Genomic DNA, 27370 nt, shown 5'->3' with positions numbered 1-27370 from the left:
TTGATACTGGTAATGGCTCAAAAGGGCCACCACTTACGGGCTATTCATGCCCGTGCCACCTTTTGGATGGTTTAATCGTCATCTTGGACACATTCATGGGAGACACCTCCCGTCACGCAGAGTGCACTTGCACCTCCACAGATCTCCAGTATCAGCTCTTGATACTGGTGATGGCTCGAAAGGGCCACCACTTACGAGCTATTCATGCCCGTGCCACCTTTTGGGTGGCTTCATCTTCATCTTCTTCATCTGTTTAAAACACGGGAGACATCTCCCGTCACGCTGGGTGCAGTCGCACCTCCACAGATCTCCAGTATCATCTATTGATACTGGTGATGGCTCAAAAGGGCCACCACTTACCAATTCTTGCCAGTGCCACCTATTGGGTGGCTTCATCTTCATCTTAATACATTCACAAGGGAGACATCTCCCATCATGCAGGGTGCATTCGCACCTCCACAGATCTCCAATATCAGCTCTTGATACTGGTAATGGCTTAAAAAGGCCACCACTTACGGGCTATTCATGCCCGTAAGTGGTGGCCACCTTTTGGGTGGCTTAATCTTCATCATCATCAGACATTTGTTGCTGGTCACCATTTGGTCCGGGAGACATCTCCTGTCACGCTGGGTGCAGTCGCACCTCCACAGATCTCTAGTATCATCTATTGATACTGGTAATGGCTCAAAAGGGCCACCACTTACGAGCTATTCATGCCCGTGCCACCTTTTGGGTTGCTTCATCTTCATCTTAACACATTCATAAGGGAGACATCTCCCGTCATGCAGGGTGCATTCGCACCTCCACAGATCTCCAGTATCAGCTTTTGATACTGGTAATGGCTTAAAAGGGCCACCACTTACGGGCTATTCATGCCCGTGCCACCTTTTGGGTGGCTTAATCTTCATCAATCAATCTTTGGCCTTAACTACACCATCTGGTCACCATTTGGTCCGGGAGACATCTCCCGTCACGCAGGGTGCAGTCGCACCCCCACAGATCTCCAGTATCATCTATTGATACTGGTGATGGCTCAAAAGGGCCACCACTTACGAGCTATTCATGCCTGTGCCACCTTTTGGGTGGCTTCATCTTCATCTTAACACATTCACAAGGGAGACATCTCCCGTCATGCAGGGTGCATTCGCACCTCCACAGATCTCCAGTATCAGCTCCTGATACTGGTAATGGCTTAAAATGGCCACCACTTACGGGCTATTTATGCCCGTGCCACCTTTTGGGTGGCTTCATTTTCATCTTAACACATTCACAAGGGAGACATCTCCCGTCATGCAGGGTGCATTCGCACCTCCACAGATCTCCAGTATCAGCTCTTGATACTGGTAATGGCTTAAAATGGCCACCACTTACGGGCTATTTATGCCCGTGCCACCTTTTGGGTTGCTTCATCTTCATCTTAACACATTCATAAGGGAGACATCTCCCGTCATGCAGGGTGCATTCGCACCTCCACAGATCTCCAGTATCAGCTCTTGATACTGGTAATGGCTTAAAAGGGCCACCACTTACGGGCTATTCATGCCCGTGCCACCTTTTGGGTGGCTTAATCTTCATCAATCAATCAATCTTGGCCTTAACACAACCTCAGCAGACATTCGGACTGATGAGTAGTGGGCTTTACCAGCCCCACGAAACAATTAATTGTCCCCGAAGTCTTGCTATCTCCTCTGGAAGGGCAGCCAACGATCTTGAAAAACAGAGGGCAAGCCTATCCACCTGAGATACAATACCGGGTTAACGTAAAAGAAACACCCCCCCTCTAAGAAATATTAGAGTAGACATCATACAAGCTCCCGGGTAACCCCGGTAGACGCTATTTTCTTGCACAAATCTTCCACCCAGAATTTCTTAAAAACAAAAAAAGCCATTCAAACGGGAGGACCTGAGATACTACAACAAAGTGTTTTTTTCTCCATACGTGTGATTTGTGATACTATATGTTCTGGCACAGCCACAACGTGCCAGAACAACCCAGGACGATGCGACCACAGAGAAAGGCCTCCTCGATGCCTTCAGCTCCAGCAGCAGAGATGACTGGGACACCTCGCTATTGGCAAACCTCAGAAGCCGTGACCTCCATAAACCTGCGCCGGAACCAGGCTCCCTACCAGGGATCTGGAGAGAGAAGAGAGTGTGGACAGGTTCAGGCGGAACGGCCCTGAAGTCCCTGCCCTTTGCAGTCCCCGAAACAGGACTGTATAACGAAAATAAAACAACGGCCCTCATCGATCAGGTTTTTTCAGTCGAGAGTAAGTACGACGGCATAGTTCTGGGCCCGGAGGAACTCGAACTGGCTGATCTGATGAAACCAGTCTTCTCAACTATTGAGTACCTTAAAGATAAGCTTAAACACATACAGCGCGCTTCTATTCAGGGCACAGTACCAGAATATCTGGGTCTTAAAACCACAGTTCCTTTCTTTTCCACAGATCTCCCTCTCTTTCCAGCCCTAGATAAGTTTATCACGGAGCTGAACACAGCACACGCAAGGAACCTGATGGGGATCTACACCTTGCTGCTGAAAGCCTCCTTGGCAATAGAGAACACAGAGCTAGAGACAATCACAGAAGGACTAATGGATGGAGCCTGGCCCCCGCTGAGAATAGGCGCAACTTTATGGGAGGGTTACAGACGAAAAACCCATCCGAAACACTCTCCACCTCCAGCAACTTACTCAGGGGAACTTACTGTACGGTCGGGTCAGTCCACGACAAAATATTCAAACTTTCAGACAACGCCATCCGAAGGGACTTGGAAGGAACTACGGCAGAAGGTAATGAACATCCTAAGACCACAGGCCCAGATCCAGGGGCAACAACTAGCTACACCCCGCTCAGTCTTACGGCCGCTCCCTGACGACGAGATTGGTACAAGCCAACAAACCCAGGTACAGTCTTTAGCCCCACCTAAAAACCCGGGGCAGCAGTCTACACAGCCTGGCAGAACGACATCTCAATCCCAGGCTCAGGTAGCTCAACCCCAACTACAGACAAAGGTTATTCAACCCCAAGCACAAACCGAGGTGGCAGCCCAGGCCCCCTGCAACCTCCACCCTGGCCTTATGCTCAACCCCCAGCAGGGTTCCTACCCTATGCCCACAACCCCTACTTTCAACCCTATGCCCAACAACCCGGGCCATACTCTAACCAGAATTTTCAAGGTCCGCCCAGACCCCCCCACAGGGGCAGACCTGGGAGGGGCAAACCTGGGAGGGGCAGGGGCAGGGGCAGGAACAGTGTCCACACTGGGCGCCGGAAACGGCACCGGGTGGAACTATGGAGGAGGGCAAAACGAGACCTCAAACGGGCCAATATCAAACGGGCAAAATCCCTAAAAAAATCGGTGGTATCCGAGGTCCCTCTGAGCACCATAGAGAGGGACCTCTTGAGTAGGGGCCTGTCCTTTGTGATTGGGCCCCCTACAGAACCCAAACGAGTACAGGCAGTAGAGGAAACCCTCTCACACCTAGAGACACAGATTAACAGGGCATGGAGCAAACTCAGGTCAGGGCCACAACCCCACCAAGAAAGGAAACAACCCGAGAGATCGCTTTCAATGAAATACCTGATTCCTGCCTCAGTTCAAGGAAACACCACTTTCAATTTAAATGGACTTCACCCACAAATCCAGGCAACCCTGGAAAGCCTTAAAACACAGGTAAAGCAGAGAACCCGTGGTAACCTTACAAAAACACACAGGGAGGCGCTACGCGCCCTTAAGGCTAGGCCAGACATTATAATTAAACCCGCGGATAAAGGCGGTACTGTAGTAGTCTGGAGAAAAACGAACTACACAAAGGAAATGGTAAGGCACCTCTCAGACGAGACGACTTACCAAAAAATACAGCAAGGCCACACAGCCCTGGAGAACGCCAGGACAAGGAGTAGAAACCTGGTCCTGAAATTCTTTAACAATAAACAAGCAAACTCAACAGGAGGTATACTTAGCTCAGCAGCAAGAGACTATTACCTTGCCTTTAAAGCAGAGCTTCCGAACCTATACCTACTTCCTAAGATTCATAAAGATTTACACCCTCTTACAGGTACATGGCAGGGCAGACCAACCCTTAGCGGTTGCTAAGGAATTACTGTTTAATAGACACTTTAAAGTGCACATGGAAGCAGTAAAGACAGATCCCAATAAAGAGAAATCGGTAACTAGCTTGGCCAGTCAGTTGGCTCAGGGAGAGGAATTGTTGTTTAATGAGGGGGATGCAGTATATGCAAGGAATTTTGGAAGTGGAAAGCCCTGGGTGGAAGGGAAAATTAGGGAGGTCCTAGGCCGCAGAAACTTCACTGTGCAAGTGCAGAGTTTTGGGAACATTAATTGGAAAAGGCATGCCGATCAGCTCATGCCAAGGTTCACAGGGAATTTTGAAGACCCTTCAGGTGGGGGGGGGGCAACTAGTGATATCCATCCTAATAATGAAGGGATAGCAGCACCTGCAGGAGACCGGGAGGCAGAGCAAGGGGCAGTAGAGGGTAATGGGGGTACAGTTAACCCTATGGACTCTACAAGGAGTAATTCAGAAGAATGTTTCCCAGAAGTAACAGGTCAGGACTTCCAGTTGAGAAAATCAGGAAGAGTCATACGACCGCCTGATAGACTTAACCTGTAGGGATATAGTTTATTTAAAAGGGGAGGAATGTTGGGATTGAGTACTACAGATGTTGGAGGTAGCATGTTTGGAGCAGATGCTCTTTTGTTTATGATCTTGTTAATAATATTTCATGTACCTGATAATGTTTTGTTGTTGTTACTGGCGGAGAATAAAAACCATGTGGACGAAGATTGTTTGTCTGACTCAAACCATAACAATTTGAAATCTAATTTGTTGATGTTAAATAATATAAGGTTCAAATTTATTAAGATACATACTTTAAAAACTATTTCTATTTGATACGAACAGTATCACGTTAAGAGAAGCGTCTCACCTTCCCAACCCAAGTATAAAATATATAAAGAAACGGTGCAACTGTTCTGGTATCTGCAGTACAAATATATGTCCCTATTTAAAGAAAAAATAAACTGCACCAATCACTGCCACTCCTCACACCAATGCAACAATAAGGAGAGTGATAACAGTGCTTCACATTCGACAATGTTAAATTATTTAACACATGACGAGATAATGAACATTGGAACAAATGTACAGCTCTCTGACCTTCATATAAAATCTGCATGTGACCTCAACAAACAAACTGTGCCAAGCGTAGAAGGCCTTCGTGACCCAGCGTTGTAGCGGGACCTCTCCTGGCCAGTTACAATTGGTGAATTTATTCAAATTATCCAAGTTGATGGTTGTCACTGGGTCACCGTTTCCAACATTGGAGTAACTGGACAAATTAACATATACGACACCAGGCATAAATTACCATCCAAATCTACTGCAGTTATCTTGTGTGCTCTTGCTAATTGCCAGGATGATAAGCTGATATGCAATATAATGAATGTCAGCAGACACAGGGACTCAAGTATGAGTGGGGTATATGCTGTGGCGTTTGCTGCATCACTTGCAAGTGGTGTAGATCCGGTGAACCTCATATGATGTGCAGAATATGAGACAACATCTTCAAGAGAACTTTAAAGGAAAGTGTCTCATCTCATTCCCTGCAGCTCAGACACTGAGAAGAAAACGAATCATCCGGTCATGCTCGATGGAAGTGTACTGCATTTGCAGAAAGCCAAATCATTTTAAGCTGATGGTATGCTGTGACCGTTGCAATATTTGGCACCATGGATCATGTGTAGGTGTTACAGAATGTAATGATGATTCGTGGGTTTGTTTCTTGTGCGCTAGCAAGTTGTGAATTATAATTTAAAATAATTAATACATTATTATTATTATTATTATTATAACCTTACCAAATGCTTTGCTGAATCAAATAATGTTATTACTTTCAATGTGTTACAATAGCATAATTAAGTGCTGCAAGTGTCAGGTATTTTATATAGTCGGTATTTGTTATATTCTGTACTCTTTTTATGTTATTTAAATTTCAAATAGAAATAGTTTTTAAAGTATGTATCTTAATAAATTTGAACCTTATATTATTTAACAACAACAAATTAGATTTCGAATGTTAAAACCAATTAAAGGATTTATCCTTTAATGTTAAAAATTGTTCAAACTGAAATAAATATATAACACTGTACGGTACAGTTGTGTTTAATTATGTTTTGCGATTCCTTTGGAAAAGGTATTTGTGCACCAAGTACTACTAGGTCATTATGAGATATGCTGAATGTTGTCAATATACCATCTGAATACGCTTCACTTTGCGTTAATCATTGGACGTCCTAATGATTAAGGTCCCCAAAAGGACTTAATCAGACCTCAGTGGATATTTTTACTCTCCCTCTCTCTTTCTCTCTCTCTCAGAGCATCCCCTTATGTGTTGTATGTGGGTGCTGAAGTTCAGTCTCTTGTCTATGTATAGGTGAAGGAACTTTCCATAATTGTTATTGCTAATGTTTACTTGTGCCGCGGTCGTATGGTCTGAAACCCACAAATATTTACAATGGGGGGGGGATGCATAGTTCACACAAACGAACTATGTTACTTAACTGAAAGCACTCGTACAACATAATTTACACGATTTCTCAGGATTATTATACTTCTTACCAGCATATATATACAGTATAGTACCTAGGAGGTTCTCTTCAATGATATAAGAAGTTGATATCTAAGATAATTAAAAGAACCCAAGCAAACTACTGTGGAAATGTGCAGGACAAACATATCAATTGTGACACTAGCTCTCCACATATGGCATTTGCTTAATTTAGAAACTGTACTTGTGGTCGATCTCGAACACATGTTGTTGATGTGACGATGTGTTATGAATTTTGTGGCTAGCTCCTCAAGATTGTAACTTGCTTAGATAAATAAATTGTGTGCTCAGTCCCTGAACCCATTATGTGATAAATTAACTAAACTAAAAACTATAGTATGGCGACGAAACCTGAACTGCATAATGTAAATAGGGATTAACCAGAAAAAGATATAGGTGAAGAATAACACCAGGTGTTTTATTACTAACATTCTTAAGCACAACTGGCAAATACTTCGTCTGGTGATTTGTTTGGTTTGAGTTTAATACATGTTTAATAACAATAAAACAGAGAATGACTGAGACAATTCTTAGGTTCAAACGCTTTACCACCAAAAGCTTAATAAAAAAATTCAAGTTATTGAACGATTTTTATTTGAATTGTTCTGCTGGAAAGATATTTAGAGAAGTTTTTTAGTGATTATGTATGTGCTGTTTAGAAGCAGCACATCTGGATGGTCTCTCTCTCTCGAGTCCTGCTGCCAGATTGGGTTAAAAAAGTAGTCCCCGTGGCATAGTGGTAAAGCACTCGTTAGTACAGTATCTACCGGGGAGAATTGACCAGGTGCCAATCCTTAACAGTAGCCTATCTCTGTTCACCCACCAGTGAATGGAATGGGTACACGGTTTGGAGGGTTGTATTCCAGGGTCAAAATTAGGATTAAGGACATGGCCGAAACGCTATGCGTGGTAGTGACTTTACAAGAATGTAAGAACTCGTGTATATATAAATAAAATAAATAAATAAAAAACTAGCAACTTATGCAGGCGATGAGTCACAATAACGTGGCTGAAGTATGTTGACCAGACCACACACTAGAAGTTGAAGGGACGACGACGTTTCGGTCCGTCCTGGACCATTCTCAAGTCGATTGAGAATGGTCCAGGACGGACCGAAACGTCGTCGTCCCTTCAACTTCTAGTGTGTGGTCTGGTCAAAGTAGCAAATTAGGCTAGTTAGTTTTGACTGCTCTCATATATCAACTCATCATCCTTATAGACGTTGGGCTACTAATGTTAAAGTCAATGATTGATTAGTTATCCGCATATAAATGTAATATGTGTAAATGACAGCTGCGTCAAACAGCCTGGTGGACCAAACTACAAACCGGAGGAGGCCTGGTCCTCGGGGGTAATTAGCTTTGGGTAATTACACGGACCCCTTGAGTGACGTGATGAATATGGGGGGCACAGTAAACTAAGACTCACAGGATGAGTATGTGGTTCAAATTATATACAAAATATATTATACAATATATGACAACATTTTTAAAGTATATTCTATGTTTCTGAATTTCTCGTGATATATAATATACTTAAAGAGCTGGCTTATACTTAAGAGCTGTACTTGTAGATGACATTCCCCGGTTTGGCACCTTTTGAAAATTACTTGCTTGTGGCTGACATATATAATCTGACTGTGTCAGCCATAATTCACCTAGACATCGATCCTGCGTCATATGATGATAGAGTGTAATTAAGGTAATATTGCAACTTTATACGAAATCGTTAAATCATAAATATATCTTGGTTCTTATATTTGAAATATTGTTACATTCAGCGTTTGAAAACAAAGTTTATATCTGTATTTTTAATAAAATATAAAACATTAATGTTTATCAACTCATCTCTGTTAGTTTAGTTCATTTATTATGCACCCCATACCCATCTTGTGGGCGGTAGTGGAAAGGGTTACAAAGGCACATAATGGGCTGAGGGACTGACGTGGTTATCTCTGAAGCTAGACAAAGATATAATGAAATAATCAATGATGGAGTCAGAGTCTGTCTCCTGTGGATTCCTCCCCATATTGGTCTCCGAATGCAAGATAGAGCTGATGAGTTGGCCAAGACTTTTGCTCGTAAAGAGGGAATTGATAACCAACTTGGACTGCCTTTGAGCAGCCTGAGGGCGGTAATATCCCAGGATCATCAACTAAATTTCAGAGACTTGAGGCAAAGTGAAATTCACACCTGTTACCCCATCTATCATCATTCTATTATGCAGGAGGTACCGCACGTCTATGGGTCATCCAATAATGCTAGCAGATTTCTAGAAGTTACCACTGTTAGGTTTAGGCTCGGCTACAAGTACCTCTGGGAATTTGTAACGTCTGCTGATGTAGATTTGACTAAATGTAAACTCTGTCAGCAGAACTATTTGCATACTTTGCGTCATTATATAATGGAATGTGAAAAAATCGCGGAATTTAGAGATAACACCATCAATAGTGTCCCAGAAATGTGTAAGTACTTCATTCATATTGATGTGCTGCCCGAAATCTTAGCGAAGTATCCAAAATTTGCTTACTGTAAGTTATGCATGCACATGACTGTAAAGCTGCCGCCCAGTTGGGTGGGTGTGGAGCAAGACTAGTAACTGTGCGACTCCTCATAGATGTAAAGTGCCTTGTATAGTGACTGTTGTGAGCCTCTTGTTGAATCACTTGTGACACAAAAGATTACTGATGTGTGTATTTGTGTGGGTGATTAAATATGTATGTGTATGTATATTTGTATACGTATGTACATGTACATGTATGCATAAGTATGTGTACATTAATAATTTTGTAACTAGCGTCAAAAGATTGTTATTTGCTTAGCTAAACGAACTAGAGGGTTCAGTTCCTGAACCGATTATGTGCCTCTGTAATGCTTTACACCACCGCCCACGGGATGGGTATTATGGGGTGCATAATAAAGAAAGAAAATGAATGAACCGAACCCCACAATTCATTTAACTAAGCAAGTTACAATCTTGATGAGCTAGTTACAAAATTCACTATAAGTCGTCACATCATAAATGGGTTCGAGATGGACCACAAGTAGTGCATTACATAATTTATCAGTATTGTGCAGCCTGTGATCCCCGCCTGGCTGGATACTGATACCTAGGTAGTTTTCATGTGTCCGGACACCGGCGATAAGGTGGTATTATTTATTTAACTTAAGAGATATATATTTGTAAATGTCGTCACGTTAACGGCTACATCTTCCTTTCTTCTGACATATAGACTTTTAAGATTAATTAAAATATATGGAAACTAATTATACAATTTATTGGCTGGTGTGCAGGGCTTCACACTCTCAGAGCTAGCCATCAAGTAACTATCAAAACGCATATATCTTCGTTTTCACTTCAGTTATATTTATGACAAAGGATTTTAAATGTAGCCTATATTTCTACCTTTCTGATGACATAAATACATTCGTTAATTACAATATCTAGATCAAACTAACATTGATTTTCAAAAGGTTGTATATTTTCCATCAATGGAGAGCATCAGCCAAGAAGCCTTCTTTAAAATATGAATATCTTTCCTCACCCAATAAGATCTAATCTCTGAATAAAACGCAAAAAACGACTTGATTGTAACCTATCCACCGCTGCCCATTGGATGGGGGAGAGGGGGTTATGTGTAGGATAAACATATCAATTGTGACACTAGCCCTACATATATGTCAGTTGCTTTAATTATATACTGTACTTGTGGTCGGTCTCGAGCCCATTGTTGATGTGACAATGTGCATTGACTTTTGTAACTAGCTTATCAAGATTATAACTTGCTTGGCTATATGAATTGTGGGGCTCAATCCCTGAACCCATTATGTGCCTTTGTAACACTCCACTATCGCCCATAGGATGGGTATGGGGTGCATAATAAATGAACTAAGCTCTGCCTTTTTGATAACATATACAATTATAAGCTTTATTTGTGAATCTCAACTAATTAAACAATATATCACAGAACCTGTAGGGTTCGGTGAGATGAGTGAAGAGACATGGGAGATTTTACATAAGTACAGTACATGGTAGTTTAAGTAGCGAACGCATGTCAACGAATAACGAGTATATATAACAAAACTATTGTCCTATGAAGTCGATTTAACTTCCAAACATATATTTTTTAATAAATGTTAAATGTTTTCTGGCTAGTTATGTTAGATTTTATTAAAAATACGTATTCTACTTGTTAACATTATAATTTAAATTTGTGATAATTTGTGCAGAGAAGTGCGACAACTGGATATGCCAACAAACACTTTCCAAACAACGATATATCTTGGATAAGTCGCTCCACAACATTGACGCTTGGACCTTCGACTTCATTTGATTTTACTTATTTCATAATGAAATTATATTAGTTTGGAGTAAATATATGTTTTCTCATGTTCTGCATTCAGCACCCACATTATAGTGAGTAAATATACCATATTACTTCAACACTTAAATAATGCTAAGAGGGTTTGAGTAGCTTTGGGTCTTTAGTGGACAGAATCTCCATTAGATGGGGCGAGAGTCGCCCCATCACTCTCGCCCGAACAAGAGTCGAAACTTAATTTAAAATTGATATATCTTTGTCCTTGAACATGATATATTTCATTTGGTGCAATCATAATAATGTTCATATCTTGGTCTTTCTGGAGGAATATAAGATTTTAGGCTTTATTAGCGTATCTTTGTTAATTATACAATATATCGGCAAGTGCGTAGGCATCTGCAGTCCATGCCCGACAAGCTACTGAGCGCTACTGTAAAAACATATATATCTTCACTTGAGCTATAAATATGTCTATTGTAATGTATTTAAAATGAAGCTCATATTTCTATCTTGCTTAAAACATATATAACACTTGTGTTTATTAAAGAATTTACGTGAAATAAACATTGATCTGAGAGAGAGTTGCTCTGTCGTTCAGTCTGTACGGAGTGGGAGCTCCGTAATTTTTAAAATACATGTATCTTCATTAGAACTTTAAATATGTCTATGGTAAAGTGTTTAAAGTGAAGCTTATATGTCTGCCTTTCTTGAGACATATAAAACATATATGTTTATTAACGAATTCAGGTGAAATAAACATTGTTCTGAGAGAGAGTTGCTCGGTCGATCGATCTTTCCGGGGTCAGAGCTCGGCTATTATAAAAGTACATGTATCTTCGCTTTAAATTTAAATATGCCCATGGTAAGGTATTTAAAATGAAGCTTATATTTCTATCTTTCTTGTGACATATAAAACTCTTACGTTTATTAAGGAATCTGCGTGAAATAGGCATGGTTCTGAGATGAATGCTGCGGTTTTCGAGCTCGACGAGCGATGAAAACTGCCCTTTTTATAAACCTACAAATATCTTCAGTTTTACTTAAAATATTTATCTGGTAGAGGTTTTACAGATAGATCGCGTTTTTGTCTCTCTACTAACTAATAAATAATTTTGGTTTAATAAGTCATCAAGATGTTTTCAACAATATTCTTTCGGCGTTTGTCTTTTCCAACATGGGCGACCCTTTTGGAAACGCGATACTTGGGTTAACCCATCCCATAGTTGGGTCTGTTTCCATTATGGTTCGGAACACCTGTCGACCCTGTGGACGCTCTACCGACCCTGTGGGCAGCAGTGGACCCCCTACCGACCATGTGGGCGGCAGTGGACCCCCTACCGACCCTGTGGGCGGCAGCGGACCCCCTACCGACCCTGTAGGCGGCAGAGGACCCCCTACCGACCCTGTGGGCGGCAGTGGACCCCCTACCGACCCTGTCGGCGGTAGTGGACCCCCTACCGACCCTGTGGGCAGCAGTGGACCCTATATACTAATCCTGTGGGCGATACTGGACCCAATACTCATCCTGTGGGCGGCCATGGACGCCATACACATCCAGTGGGTGTTATTGGACCCCATACCCATTCTATGGGTGGTTGGACCCCATACCCATCCTGTGGATGATGGTGGATGCCATCCACATCCAGTGGATGGTATTGGACCCCATACTCTTCCTGTGTGTGTATGTGATCCCCATACCCTTCCTGCGGGTGGATGTGACCCCCCCATACCCATCCTGTGGGTGGTATTGGACCCCTTACCCACCTAACAGATGGTAGTGGACAATATACCCATCCTATAGTTGGTATAGTAGACACCATACCATCCTGTTTGCAGTAGTTTACCCCATAGACATTCCAACGTAACATCGTTTTCTGTTAGCGTTCCTTCAAAACATTCTTTAAAGATTTTTAAAGCACAAACTATGGTATATAATATTGATTGGTGAAGCACTGTTATTCTATGTAATAATTTATAGTGCTTATTATAATTTACTAAGAACAACTAATATTTCTCAAAACAAAACTACGAGCCTTCAATAGGATGTAGCTGATCTGTAATATTCTAAGAGCATGGACAATAGTAGGTAAATTTCACAACCCATGTGGGACCTGAAAACTACAATTTTCATTATAACTGAACCAATCACGACTATTCTGCTATCTACGTTGATGGACGGGTACTGTGAGATGTAAATTGGTACGTGAGGAAGAGTTTGGGCCTTGGTAAAAAAGGTAACTGGGAATATATCACATATGTACTAATTCACATTCAACATATTGACTTTAAGCATTAAGTCATATATGTGCTGTCTTGTGTGAGAACGGGTTGATTGGGGAGACCCACTGTTCGGATATCCAAAAATACCAGGTTAAACACCAGCATTGGCACAGTTATTCTCCTGCGCCATGTTGCTACTTTTTTTTGGCTGGGATATTCCTGCGCGGGTCCTAAGCCTCTGGCTGGCCCACAAAGTGTTGCTAGTTTCTGTTTGACTTGGGCGGAGTATGAGTATTTATGACTCGTATGGTCGCTTCAGTAAGATTTTGTCCCATGTGTTTAACAACTTCTGCTCTGTTGAATCTAAGTTGAAATCTCAAATAGTTTGTAACTCTGCACTGTATTAGATAATGTTCCAGTGGTCTGTCGGGCTTTTCTCCACAGTGCTGACATTTTCTCTCATCTTCCAGAACCTGTAAGCCTATTGCCCATGCACATGGGTATCCAAGCCTGATGCGATGTAAGTGTACTTCTTTTGTTCTACTGCTCCCTTTCATCAAACCAAGTGGTTCGTAGTTGGTTGAATTCCTGTACCAACCCGCAGATCCTGATGTTGCAACTGCTGTGTTGTGGTCAATACTGGTGAGAGGGAACTGAAAGACTGCTATGAGGATATTAAATATATCCTTGAGGCCCAACGCCATTCTATCTTCCAGATTGATATTTTCACTCGACCCCCCCCCCCCCTCTTGGTCGTCATCGTCAGCCTTTTTGCATCGTAAAGATCACGTTTGACAGTAGATCCTTTCCATCTTCCGTCATTCTTGCTGGTTCTAGATGCTCCATTCAGGAGTCCATTCATTTCCCTCGCCTCTGCAATAGATGCTGGAGATTTGGACATTGTTCCTTCAGGTGCACAAGGGAATTATCTATGCGCCTTGTGTGGAGCTTCAGGTCATTCTAAGATGGAGAGCTCTTCATCCCAAGCTCACTGCATCAATTGCGGTGATGCCCACCCTGCCCTCTCCTGCGCATGTGTGGAGAAGACTGGGAGAAGGCTCGCACTACAAATTTGAAGAAGCCATCCTCAATTTGAAATATCGCAATCATTTATCTTTTCCTAAGGCGAGACGCCAATTTCGCCATCTTCCCTCTTACTCTGGCGTCTCTTATGCTCTTGTGTTGCATTCCACTTCTCATCGCCGCTCCTACTTTCTCAGTTTGGCAAATGTTTCCAGGCCTTGGACCCCGACACCCCCACCACCACCTCATCTGCTCTTTTGTGCTTTGGAGCCAGAAGGTCTTCCTCCTGGTTCTCCATCTGGTGTTTTCTTCCTTCCCGGTCTTCCTTGTCTCCTGTGCCCTCCTTCCCTTCTCGCCCCATTCCTTCTCACCCCTCCCCTCTGTCTCTTGGTCTTCCTCGCCTCCTGTCTGTTCGGGCCATTGTCCATCCTTCTCCCAGCGTTCTTCTTGTAGACCGTTCCCATTCTCCTTCTCCTGTTGAAACTGTCGAGGCTGTTGGACGGAACATTGCTGATGGTACGCCTGTCTCTCTATGTCAGAAACGTTAGCCTGGCTTCTCTCTTTCTTCCTCCCTGGCGAGTAAGAAGGTATCACTCTATTCCTCACCTTCCAACTCCAACTCTATTCCTGCTTCCCCTTCCATTTCAGGGGCAGGGTCACTTGTCCTTGCTATGGAGGTTCCCTTGGTCCTTGATCCTTTCTTGGATGCTGCCCTTGATCTGGTGCATTCTCCTGTTTCTGTACTTCATGTCCCTGATACCCTTGACCGACCCTCTCTGATGCCTCTTCCTGCTCCGGACTCTGTCAGTCCGCCTCTGGCCCGTTCTCCCGCTCCCTTGCCTATATTATCTTTGCTAACTTTGCTTATGCCCCATCACCCTGATCTCACTGATCCTGATCATGATCTTCGTTTGTCTATTGTATTCTTCTTTGCCTTTGTTTCTCCTTTGTTATCTCTGTTTCTGTTCTCTCTCTTCTATCTAGTTCTGTTCTTCAATGGAATATACGTGATTTTTATGTCAACTTCCATGAACTCCAACTTCTGATAACAAAGTTTTCACCGCTTTGTGTTTGTCTTCAGGAGCTGATGCTTGGCGCTCGTTCTAGTCACTTCCGTTGTTATTCCTTTCTCTTCCTCCCCCCCCCCCCCACCTCCACCTTTTTCTGGGACCCATAACTCTACTGCTCTCTTGATCCGTCATGATATTCCCTTCATCCCCCTACTTTTTCAGTCACCCATTGAGTGTTCTGTGGTCCATATCTGTGTGAGTAAATGGTATACAGTCTGTTCCATGTATCTCTCCTCTAATATCCCACTTTCTCTTACTGATCTTAAACACCTGTTGGACTTCTTACCAGCGCCTGTGCTCCTGTTGGGTGATTTTCAACTGTCGGGATACCCTCTGGGGCGATGCTCTGACAAACACCCGGGGCCGCCGCCTTAAACCATTTTTCTTCTCCTTCTCTATCTCTTCAGAATTCTGGTGAACACACTTATGTTAACACCCACACTCGCACCCTTTCTTGTCTTGCTCTTTCTCTCTGCTCGTCTTCTCTTTATTTAGACTTCACATGGCAGGTTCTTGATGACCTACATAACAGGGACTATTTCCCAATCCTTGTCACTTTCTTCTATTTTCACCCTCCACTCTCCTTCCCTAGGTGGCAGTTTGCCAAGGCTGACTGGAACCTCTTCGCCTACATGCTACTCTTTCTGACCTCTCTGATTTGCCTCTCCCTCGAGCCCTCCTCTTATGTCATGACACAGTTTTTGATGCTGCCATCTACTCTGTTCCTTGCTCTACCTCCCGGGGCGCACGGAAGTGTGTTCGTTGGTGGAATGGAGACTGTGCTTGGGCTGTCCGCTGTAAGCGTGCAGCCTGGAAGAAACACTGTCGCTGACAGACGCCCGATTCTTTTATTTTGTTTCAGAAGGCGAGTGCGGTGGCCTATAGGGCCATCTGCATGGCTAAGCGTGATAGTTGGAGACCTTTCGTTTCCACCATTACGTCTGACACTCCTATGCCCCTGATCTGGAAGAAAATCTGCAAGATAGTAGATAAGTTGTTCCAGATGTCTCGCCAGTCCTTCACCTCCGTGGTTCTAGTGTGGCGGATCCGGTGTCGGTTGCAACCGAATTAAGTTCACACTTTTCGACTATTAGCACCGGTTCTCATCTTCCTCTATCATTCCTTACTCGTATTCTTGAATCTTGTACCTTAGATTTTTGCACTCATCTTCAGCTCCCTTAAAACGATCCTTTCTCTCTCTCAGAACTCAAGTCTGCCCTTACCTGCATGACCCAGTCTGCTTCTCTTATTATGAGATGCTTTACCATATCCCTCTATACACGTTTCAATATTTACTGAATGTTTATAACCATGTCTGGGAATCGTCGTCAGTCCCTGAGGACTGGCTTGAGGCAGTTGTTCATCCCATTCAAAAACCTGGTTCCTAGGGATATCCCCCTAAAAACTTCAACCCCATTGCCCTCACGAGTTGTGTCTGCAAACTCTTTGAACGTATGGTCAATGTCTGTCTCATGTGGTTCTTGGAACACTATCACCACCTCTTCTCTCCTCATTTTGGCTTTCGCAAGTATTGCAGCATGACTGATGTCTCGGTGAACTTGGAGGTCTATATTTATACTGCGTTTGTTGTGAAGACCTCCTTGGTTGCTGTCCTTTTTTACCTGGAAAAGGCATGACACCACATTGAGATATCATATTCTATCCAAACTTCATTCTTTTGACCTTCGTGGTAACCCTCCCTCTCTTCCTCCGGAGCTTCCTCTCTCGTCGCTCCTTTAGAATAAGGCTTGGTACTGCTCATTTGCCTCTTTTCGGCAATACGAAGGTGCACCTCAAGGTAGTGTACTGATCACTTCTCTTTTCCTGGTTGCCCTCAATGGTCTTCCTTCGTCCCTTCCCTCTGGCATTTTCTCAGCTCTCTATGTTTACGATAATATCCTCTGATGTCAAGGTGATGACTCGCTTTTCCTCCAATGGCAGCTTCAACTTGCAAATGGTGCCGTGTCTTCCTGGCCCACCAATCATGGCTTCAAGTTCTCTACATTTTAGACATGTGGTATGACCATTACTCGGAAGCAGGTCGTTCTTCGTCCCCTTTGTCGCTTTATGGTAATCCTCTTTTATATAAGGATTCTGCAAAACTTCAGGTTATAATCCTTGAATTCGTTTGTCTTGGTCACTCCTATATCTCTTACTTTTGAGTTGAAAGTTCTAAGGCCCTTAAATTACTTACGGTCTTGTCCCATACTTTCTGGGGGAGCTGATAGGTGCACGCCCCTCTCTTTACATTCCTCTCTCTCTTAACATTCCACTCTCGTGTTGTCTAACCTCGATTACGGTTGTCTTGCTTACTCGTCTGCATCTCCCTCATCCCTTCATCGTCTTGATGCTATTCACCATACTGGGTTTCGCCTCAGCTCTGGTGCCTTTCGTTCAACTCCTACCATCATCCTGTATGTTGACACCGGCATCCTGTCTCTACAGGATCGCTGGTATCACTACTGTCTTCGCTACTTTGCCCGATCCTTACAGCACCCACACTCTCGCTTATGTTGTACTTTGAACACTATCCCTACTGTGGACTCTGTTCCCTTTCGCCACTTTTCCCTTTCTGTTCGGTTGTCCTGCTTGTAAGGTTCTCTCTCTTGGTTCGTGTTACCAATATTTCTCCTCGTGTCGTTCCATCTTTGCCCCCATGGTAAGTCCCTCTTCCTAAGTTTTGTTGAACCCTGACCCGCCTAACAAAAGCTTTTACCTCTCCTACAGTTTTGAAAAATCTTTTCTTTGTTCACTTTTCTTCATACTCCCGCTCCATCATCATCTTCACAGATGGGTCTAAGTCTGCCGACTACTCGATGTTATTTCCTGACCACACCTATACGTGTTGCCTGCCCCCCCGGAGACTGGCATCTTCACGGCATAACTTTATGCCAGTTTGTATGCTCTTCATCAGCTGCTTTCTCTCTGTCAATCTTCCTTTGTTGTTGTAGTTGACTCTCACAGTGCCTTAATGGCTCCAGAGTCTTTTAATCCTGTCCATTCTGTAGACATCGAAATTCAATATTGGCTGTTTCTTATCTCCAGCAGATTTAAGATAGTCGAGTTTTGCTGGGTTCCCAGCCATATTCATGTGTCCTTAAATGAGCGTGCGGAGGCTACCATGAAGGAGTCTGTCTGCACTTGCCACATTTCTCGCAAAAGTGTTCATTATTTCGACTTCTTGCCAGTTATTCATTCCTCAATCCTTGCCTGTTGGCAGGATCGCTGGTCTTCTGTTACTGGTAACAAGCTGCGTGTTCTTAAGGGTAGTGTGTCCCCGTGGCCTTCCTCCTACCACTGTAACCGGTGGTGGGAAACGGTTCTGGCGAGGTTATGTATTGGCCATACACGCTTAACTCACGGGCACTTAATGGAGCACCACCCTGCTCCTTATTGTCCAAACTACATCGTCCATCTTACTGTCGTGCATATCCTTGTTGAATGTCCTGATTCCCAGGATGTGCGTGTGTCTTGCTTCAGGACTGTCCCTCGCGGTCACCAGTCCCTCGATAGAATCCCTTGTGACTCAGATACCTTTGATGTTGTTAGCTTTATGCACTTTTATTCTCGTATTGGCATCCTTCTTGATATTAAGTGCCTTTTAAAAATCCCGCACATTAATGTGCTACATAGTCTCCCCGGCTTGGTGCCTTCTTTTGATAATTACTTCCATACCGTCTAGGAACACCTTATGTGTTATTTGACAGATTTTCCATAGTGAATCTTTCAAAATGTTCTGAGATAATACTCTATATGTGTCTCACTTCAGCACTGGTGGAGAAAATGCGACCTCGGTCGGCGACTCACACACACACACACACACACACACACACACACACACACACACACACACACACACACACACACACACACACACACACACACACACACACAATCACAATCACAATCACAATCACACTCACACTCACACTCACACTCACACTCACACTCACACACATACACACATACATACACACTCACACACATACATACACACACACACACACACACACACACACACACACACACACACACACACACACACACACACACACACACACACACACACACACACACACACAGTTGTGTGTGAGTTGATATCACGCCAGACCTGTCTCCTGCAGCCCATATCAAGATGATAACATCAGCGGCATATGCCAGGCTGGCCATCATACGAACGGCATTCAGAAACTTGTGTAAAGAATCATTCAGAACTTTGTATACCACATATGTCAGGCCAATCCTGGAGTATGCGGCTCCAGCATGGAGCCCATATCTAGTCAAGAATAAGACTAAACTGGAGAAGGTTCAAAGGTTTGCCACCAGACTAGTACCCGAGCTAAGAGGTATGAGCTATGAGGAGAGACTACTGGAATCAAACCTCACTTCGCTGGTAGACAGAAGAATTAGGGGGGACATGACCACCACATTCACGACTCTCAAGGGAATTGATAGGATAGATAAAGAGAGGCTATTTAGCACAAGGGGCACACGCACTAGGGGACACAGGTGGAAACTGAGCGCCCGAATGAGCCACAGAGATATTAGAAAGAACTTTTTTAGTGTTAGAGTGGTTGACAAATGGAATGCATTAGGTGATGTGGTGGAGGCTGACTCCATACACAGTTTCAAGAGTAGATATGATAGAGCCCAGTAGGCTCAGGAATCTGTACACCTGTTGATTGATGGTTGAGAGGCGGGACCAAAGAGCCAGAGCTCAACCCCCGCAAACACAACTAGGTGAGTACACACTCACACACACACACACACACACACACACACACACACACACACACACACACACACACACACACACACACAGGGAGCAGTGGCTGAGTGGACAGCACGCTGGAAGCCTGATCCTGTGGTTCTGGGTTTGATTCCGGGTGCCGACAAAGAAACAATGGGCAGAGTTTCTTTCACCCAGAATGCCCCTGTTACCTAGCAGTAAATAGGTACCTGGGAGTTAGTCAGTTGTCACGGGCTGCTTCCTGGGGTGTGTGTGGGGTGTGGGAAAAAAAATAAAAAAATAGTAGTTAGTAACAGTTGAGAGACGAGCCGACAGAGCAGAGCTCAACCCCCACAAGCACAACTAGGTGAATATAAACTTTATGTAATACATGTGATACAAGAAAAACAGGTCGGGAGTCAGTGCATGAGACAACAGACGGTTAGAAAGGCGGGGTCCAAGAGCTAGCAGCTAGATCCTTAAGGCAAAAATAGTAAATGAACACACTTACCCTTTAGCGAGCAGGTCGGTGGTGTTGAAGGGAGTCTCCGTGGACGCCATCACCACCGCTCTGTGGAGCACAAAACGCCATGAGTGAGACAGAGATCATCGTCGGGTGGATGTGTTCCTGATGCTTCACCATAGTGCACTGTACTTTTGAGTACAGGCTCATGCTGCATGCGTTACTCTGATTTAACAGCCATATGGCATTGTGTTATTTGAATTCATTCCCATGGGGAGCTGCAATGTTCAGACACAGCCCATGAAATACTTAACAACTTTCACACACTCTATTTTGCAATGAAACGTAATTTAGCTAATGTCTTCCAATGAAGACATTTCCTTCTGCAAATCCTTTTGCAGAAGGATTCTGCAAAACTTCTGGGGTTAATCTTTGGCACCCGATTGTCTTGGACAACCATATCTCTTACCTCTGAGTTGAATGTTCTAACTTACTTAAGGTCTTGTCCCATACTTATTGAGGAGCTGATAGACACACAATCCTCTCTTTACATTCCACTCTCGTGTTGTCTAAACGTGATTATGGATGTCCTGCTTACTAGTCAGCCTCTCCCTCATCCCTTCATCGTTTCGATGCTCTTCACCATACTGGGTTTCGCCTCGGCTCTGGTGCCTTTCGTTCAACTCCTACCATCATCCTGTATGTTGAAGCCAGCATCCTGTCTCTACAGGATCGTCGGTATTGCCACTGTCTTCGCTACTTTGCGTGATCCTTACAGCACCCTCACTCTCGCTTATGTCGTACTTTGATCATTACCCATCCTGTGGACTTTGTTCACTTCTGCCACCTTCTCCTTCATGTTCTGTTGTCCTGCTTCCAAGGTTCTCTCTCTTGGTTCATGATACCAATATTTCTCCTCGTGTCGTTCCATCCTTGCCCCCATGGAGGGTCCCTCTTCCTAAGTTTTGTAGAACCCTGACTCGCATAACAAAAGCTTTTACCTCTCCTACAGTTTTGAAACATCTTTTCTTTGTTCACTTTTTCTTCATACTCCCGCTCCATCATCATCTTCACAGATGGGTCTAAGTCTGCCGACGCTACTCGATGTTATTTCCTGACCACACCTATATGTGTTGCCTGCTCCCCCTGGACTAGCATCTTCAAGACAGAACTTTATGCCATTTTGTATGCTCTTCATCAGCTGCTTTCTCTCTGTCAATCTTCCTTTGTTGTTGTAGCTGACTCTCACAGTGCCTTAATGGCTCCGGAGTCTTTTAAACCTGTCCATTCTGTTGTCATCAAAATTCAATATTGGCTGTTTCTTATCTCCAGCAGATTTAAGATAGTTGAGTTTTGCTGGGTTCCCAGCCATATTCGTGTGTCCTTAAATGAGTATGCGGAGGCTACCATGAAGGAGTCTGTCTGCACTCGTCACATTTCCCACAGAAGGGTTCTTTATTTCGATTTCTTGCCAGTTATTCATTCCTCAATCCTTGCCTGTTGGCAGGATCGCTAGTCTTCTGTTACTGGTAACAAGCTGCGTGTTCTTAAGGGTAGTGTGTCCCTGTGGCCTTCCTCCTACCACTGTAACCGGTGGTGGGAAACGGCTCTGGCAAGGTTATGTATTGGCCATACACTCTTAACTCGCAGGCATTTAATGGAGCGCGCCCTGCTCCTTATTGTCCAAACTGCACTGTCCATCTTACGATCGTGCATATCGTTGTTGAATGTCCTGACTCCTGAGATGTGCCTGTGTCTTGCTTCAGGACTGTCCCTCGCGGTCGCCAGTCCCTCAATAGAATCCATTGTGACTCGGATACCTTTGATGTTGTTTGCTTTATGCACTTTTATTCTCATATTGGCATCCTTCTTGATATTAAGCCACTTTTAAAAATCCCGCACATTAATGTGCTACATAGTCTCCCCGGCTTGGTGCCTTTTTTGATAATTACTTCCATACCGTCTAGGAACACCTGATGTGTTATTTGACAGATTTTCCATAGTGAATCTTTCAAAATGTTCTGAGATAATACTCTATATGTGTCTCACTTCAGCACTGGTGGAGAAAATGCGACCTCGGTCGGCGACTCTCTCTCTCACACACACACACACACACACACACACACACACACACACACACACACACACACACACACACACACACACACACACACACATACACACACACAACACATACACTCACACACAACATTGCAACACGTGGGGGTCTGGTAGCTGAGTGGACATCGCACAGGACTCATAATTCTGAGGCACGGGTTTGATTCCCAGACCAGGCAGGAATAAATGAGCAAAGTATCTTTCACCCTGAATGCCCCTGTTACCTTACAGTAGATAGGTACCTGGGAATTAGACAGCTGTTACAGAGCTGCTTCCTGGGTGTGTGTGTGTGTGTGTGGAAAAAAATAGTTAGTAGTTAGTAACAGTTGATTGACAGTTGAATGACGAGCCAAAAATGCAGAGCTCAACCCCCACAAGCACAACTAGGTGAATATACACTTTATGTAATACATGTGATACAAGAAAAACAGGTCGGGAGTCAGGGCATGAGACAACAGACGGTTAGAAAGGCGGGGTTCAAGAGCTAGCAGCTTGATCCTTCAGGCACAAATAGTAAATGAACACACTTACCCTTCAGCAAGCAGGTCGGTGGTGTTGAAGGGAGTCTCCGTGGACGCCATCACCACCGCTCTGTGGAGCACAAAACGCCATGAGTGAGACAGAGATCATCGTCGGGTGGATGTGTTCCTGTGCAACCCGTTCTCGCAAATTTAATAAGTCAATATTGACTTATTAGTTGCGTGCATAGGTGACATACTTAACATAATAGTTTCCCTTGAAAAGCTTCATAGAAAACACCGACCTTACCTAACCTACTTAGTATGTTAAGATAAGCATCTTATTGCTTCGTAATTACAATTATTACCTAACCTATACCTATAATAGGTTAAGTAACAATTGTAATTACGAAGCTATAAGATGCTTATTTTAACATACTCAGTAGGTTAGGTAAGGTCGGTGTTTTCTATGAAGCTTTTCAAGGGAAACTATTATGTTTAGTATGTCACCTATGCACGCAACTAATAAGTCAATATTGACTTATTAAATTTGCGCAACCCGTTCTCGCAAATTCGTAAAGTCAATATTGACTTATTAACTACGTGCATAGGTGATATACTAAACATAATAGATACCCTTAAAAAGATTCATAGAAAACACCGACCTAACCTAACCTTGTTAGTATCTTAAGATAAGCATCTTTTTGCTTCGTAATTACAATTATTACTTAACCTATACCTATTATTGGTTAGGTAATAATTGTAATTACGAAGCAATAAGATGCTTATCTTAAGATACTAACAAGGTTAGGTAAGGTCGGTGTTTTCTATGAATCTTTTTAAGGGTATCTATTATGTTAAGTATGTCACCTATGCACATATTAATAAGTCAATATTGACTTATTAAATTTGCGAGAACGGGTTGGTTCCTGATGCTTCATCATAGTGCACTGTACTTTTGAGTACAGACTCATGCTGCATGCGTTACTCTGATTTAAGAGCCATATGGCATTGTGTCATTTGAATTCATTCCCAGGGGGAGCTGCAATGTTCAGACACAGCTCATGAAATACTTTGCAACTTCCATGCAAGCTATTTTGCGATGAAAGGTAATTTAGCTAATGTCTTCCGAATAACAGCACTCCACCATATTTGTATCACAATAGCGTAGTAGAGTGGAGTGAAAAAAATTATTTTCCTGAAATCTAAAAATTTTAATTTTTAATCCCTGACAAATATGGCAAAAGTAAGAAAAACACGATTCGGATGATTGCCACCATTTTTGGGCAGACAGCCGCTCTGAACGAGCCCGCGGGATGGTCAAAATGGTCATAATTCACCAACCACTGGAGCTAGAGACATGATTTATGGCTCAAAATTTACAGAATCTTCATGCTTCTATATCTCTTAAGAAGAACGTTTTTATCTATTTGTGCAAGAAAATATTATTAGCAAAAGACTATTTTGGGGGTTACCGGCAGCGGTAAAAATGGTGCAAATCACCTTCCATCGGTGGACGATTTATTATGTGTATTTATCATGTACTTATAATCGATAACGTATATGATATATGTTAAATTATCGATTTATCATGGACTTGTATCATATACCCTACAGTTTATATCACCTACTATTTTATTCAATTACTATTTATTGAGTAACATTTCCTCTCCATGCTATTTATACTGTGTCGTGAATATAATGCAACATGTGGTAGTTACTCGTGGCACGGTCGTTTGTGTTTGACCAGAACCCCCCCCCCCCCCAGGAGGCCTGAACACTGGTTGCTGGATGGCAACTACTGGTTGACAGCAAGCTCAACCACTCTTTAAAACCTGCATGAATGTCTATCCACCCTTCCATTGACCGGTGTTCAGGCGTTGTGTTGATGCCTCAGTCACCAGCTTGTCATGTCTCAACAGACTTGTTGAGACACGGATGGTTGAGCTGTAAAGGCATCATTCAGCATTGCTAAATATCGAAATTTGTCAGGTGCCAAATGGCTGGGTGCTGTTGATGACAAGAATTTAAATTGACCAAGTTATTGTAACATTTTACTGTCAAGCTTATTGCTAGTAGATGGAATTGATGTAAGCGAATGCTTCCTCCTGCTCCAGATGATCTCCCTCGTCATCACTGTCAACAAATTCGCCTTTAAAATTTGTGCATAGATGGAATGATGGAAACTTTCCACATATTGACAGTACTTTGTCCATGCCCAACGTTCGTATTTCTTCATCACTGTCGCCAAACACTGCAGCCAAAACATTTTCTGGGTGTGTAAAACATTTATCTTTTTGTATTAATTTCAAGGCTGTTCCCTGCACAACCTTATTTGACAATCGTGTAATTCTTTGAATCATAAAAAAAACGTGTCTTGATCCACATGCTAACTGTCTGTTTGATTTAATTTCAAACTAAGGGGGGAAATATTCCTGAAGGCAGAAGCGCAATGTTTGATAATGGTTAGCCAACGACGCACAGTATGGAAGGGTCCTCCAGTCACGGATTAGTCACCATGAATGCATAAGAGGACCAACCTCCAGATATTGCAGATCACTATTAACTGTTTCAAAAATATTTGCTAACATATCCTGTAGGCACAGTACTGATCTGTACTCTGGTCATCATATCCTGTAGGCACAGTACTGATCTGAACTGAGGTCATCAACAACAGACTGTAGCCCTCTGGAGAGTGAGGGGTTTGGTACTTGCTTGAACTGAGCAACTGGCCAATTTGACACACAAACTATCCCAATAGCTCTTGTGAATGAGTTTGAGGTGTTTGTGGTTCCAACACGAGTCACAAATACATGGCACAGCGGGAGTGCGGTGGTATGTAGAAGGCAATAAACCCACTGAAGTGGCTTACCTAACAACTCCTCTAAACCTGGAATTTAACCACTGTACTCGCCAGTCATTGATAACGTATCATCAGTACCAACAATTGTAGGTTGATCATATTGTTCAGTGCTCTTCAAGGTATTAAACAGCCCTTGCGCGATAGTCCTGCCATTACTGTCATCAGGAGAACGATGAGTGAGGTAATATTCTCCTGGCTCCCAGACTAAAGTATAGTACTGACTAACTGTTCTAAAGTATAGTAACTTCAAGTGGCACTGATCTATAAAGTTTTCTATTTGGTCCTCCACAACAGTTTGCGTGGCATCCTTGCACTCATCTATGTTGTTGCTTAAGATTCGCTACCTGGAACAAAATGTTCCAAGTAGCATGGGCTATGGTGAGCCCGTAGTGGACTGTGGTGCGCCCATCTAAGTCATGCGTGGGTCAGTGTATAGACGTTCTCATGCTCTTCTTCCCTAATATTATTTCCACACTGTTCCCGCTCTCTTCGTAGCTTACTACGATCACCGATATAACTCTTATTATGATCAGTTATGAGACTTGCAACACACTGTTGGCATCTGCAGCTGCTGTCCGGTGGGATACCTGGAGACACTTGCACATCCAGGCCGGGTTAGTCCACTGCCAGTGTTCGCAAGGTCGCATCCAGTCCGGCACAAACTCAGACACAGCAGAATGCTGTGATGGGCTCGTGGATGTTGAGTCAAACACAGCAGAATGCTGTGAGGTGCTCGTGGATGTTGAGTCAGAGTCGGAGACTTAACCAGAAGCCAACTCGGACTTTTCTTCATTTCTCATAGAGGAAGATGTTGGTGCACTTAATGGGGTAAATGAACGTCGCATAAACAACATGACATGAATTCAGTGGAACAACGGCAAGCCAAACATTTTCAAACACGTGGACCCTTGTGATAATTGTAAAAGGAATAATCATCATCCATCATTCTTAATCCCCCTTTTTCCAAACGTCTTCGCTGCTCATCATCAACACAAAACTTATCAAATAACTGATCAACATTCAACATGAATTCTGATTCCTTTACCGGGAAAGACTCTGCATTGTTTCTTCAACCAACTGTCAAGTGCACTAAAAGATGCCATCAGTGATTCCATTTTTTTGTATACTGTGAACTGAAGAAGAAGACAGCCACTGCACAAAGTCCATTATAAACCAACTTGGCAACGTCGTTCGCAGCATCTACCGTCCGATAGTTCTTGAAATGAAGAGCACTCTTAATCACTTGTTGTTTTGTTGATAACGCTACAAGTGGCAAGCTTCCACGACTACTAAAGTATGTCCACTGTGTTGGCAACACCAGGTGGCAAGTTTTCATGACAAAGTATGTCCACTATGTTGGCAACACTCCAGGTAGAGCAGACTGGCGGCGACGTTGTCAGTCAACACAATGATGTCAGGAGTGATAGTGACACAGAAATAGTAATTGGTAAAGGAAGTTGACCAACACCA

General features: G+C 43.3%; 1 protein-coding gene across 1 annotated transcript in view; it reads right to left on the bottom strand.

Annotated features, from left to right (window-relative positions):
• The window catches only part of LOC123761449 (high-affinity choline transporter 1-like), a 1078813-nt gene that overhangs the window by 1015581 nt on the left and 35862 nt on the right, over positions 1-27370 (bottom strand). Inside the window, exons 2-3 of the mRNA XM_069313981.1 lie at positions 23111-23170; positions 20510-20569 (exon numbers count right to left, since the gene is read on the bottom strand). Of these exons, the coding sequence (XP_069170082.1) occupies positions 20510-20569; positions 23111-23160 (110 nt within the window). The 5' untranslated portion in view covers positions 23161-23170. The remainder of the gene's footprint in view (positions 1-20509; positions 20570-23110; positions 23171-27370) is intronic.

This window comes from Procambarus clarkii, chromosome 7 (genome assembly GCF_040958095.1).
Source record: "Procambarus clarkii isolate CNS0578487 chromosome 7, FALCON_Pclarkii_2.0, whole genome shotgun sequence".
Taxonomy (NCBI): domain Eukaryota; kingdom Metazoa; phylum Arthropoda; class Malacostraca; order Decapoda; family Cambaridae; genus Procambarus; species Procambarus clarkii.
The sequence above is the reverse complement of the archived record's forward strand: the minus strand, read 5'-3'. Positions and strand labels throughout refer to the sequence as shown.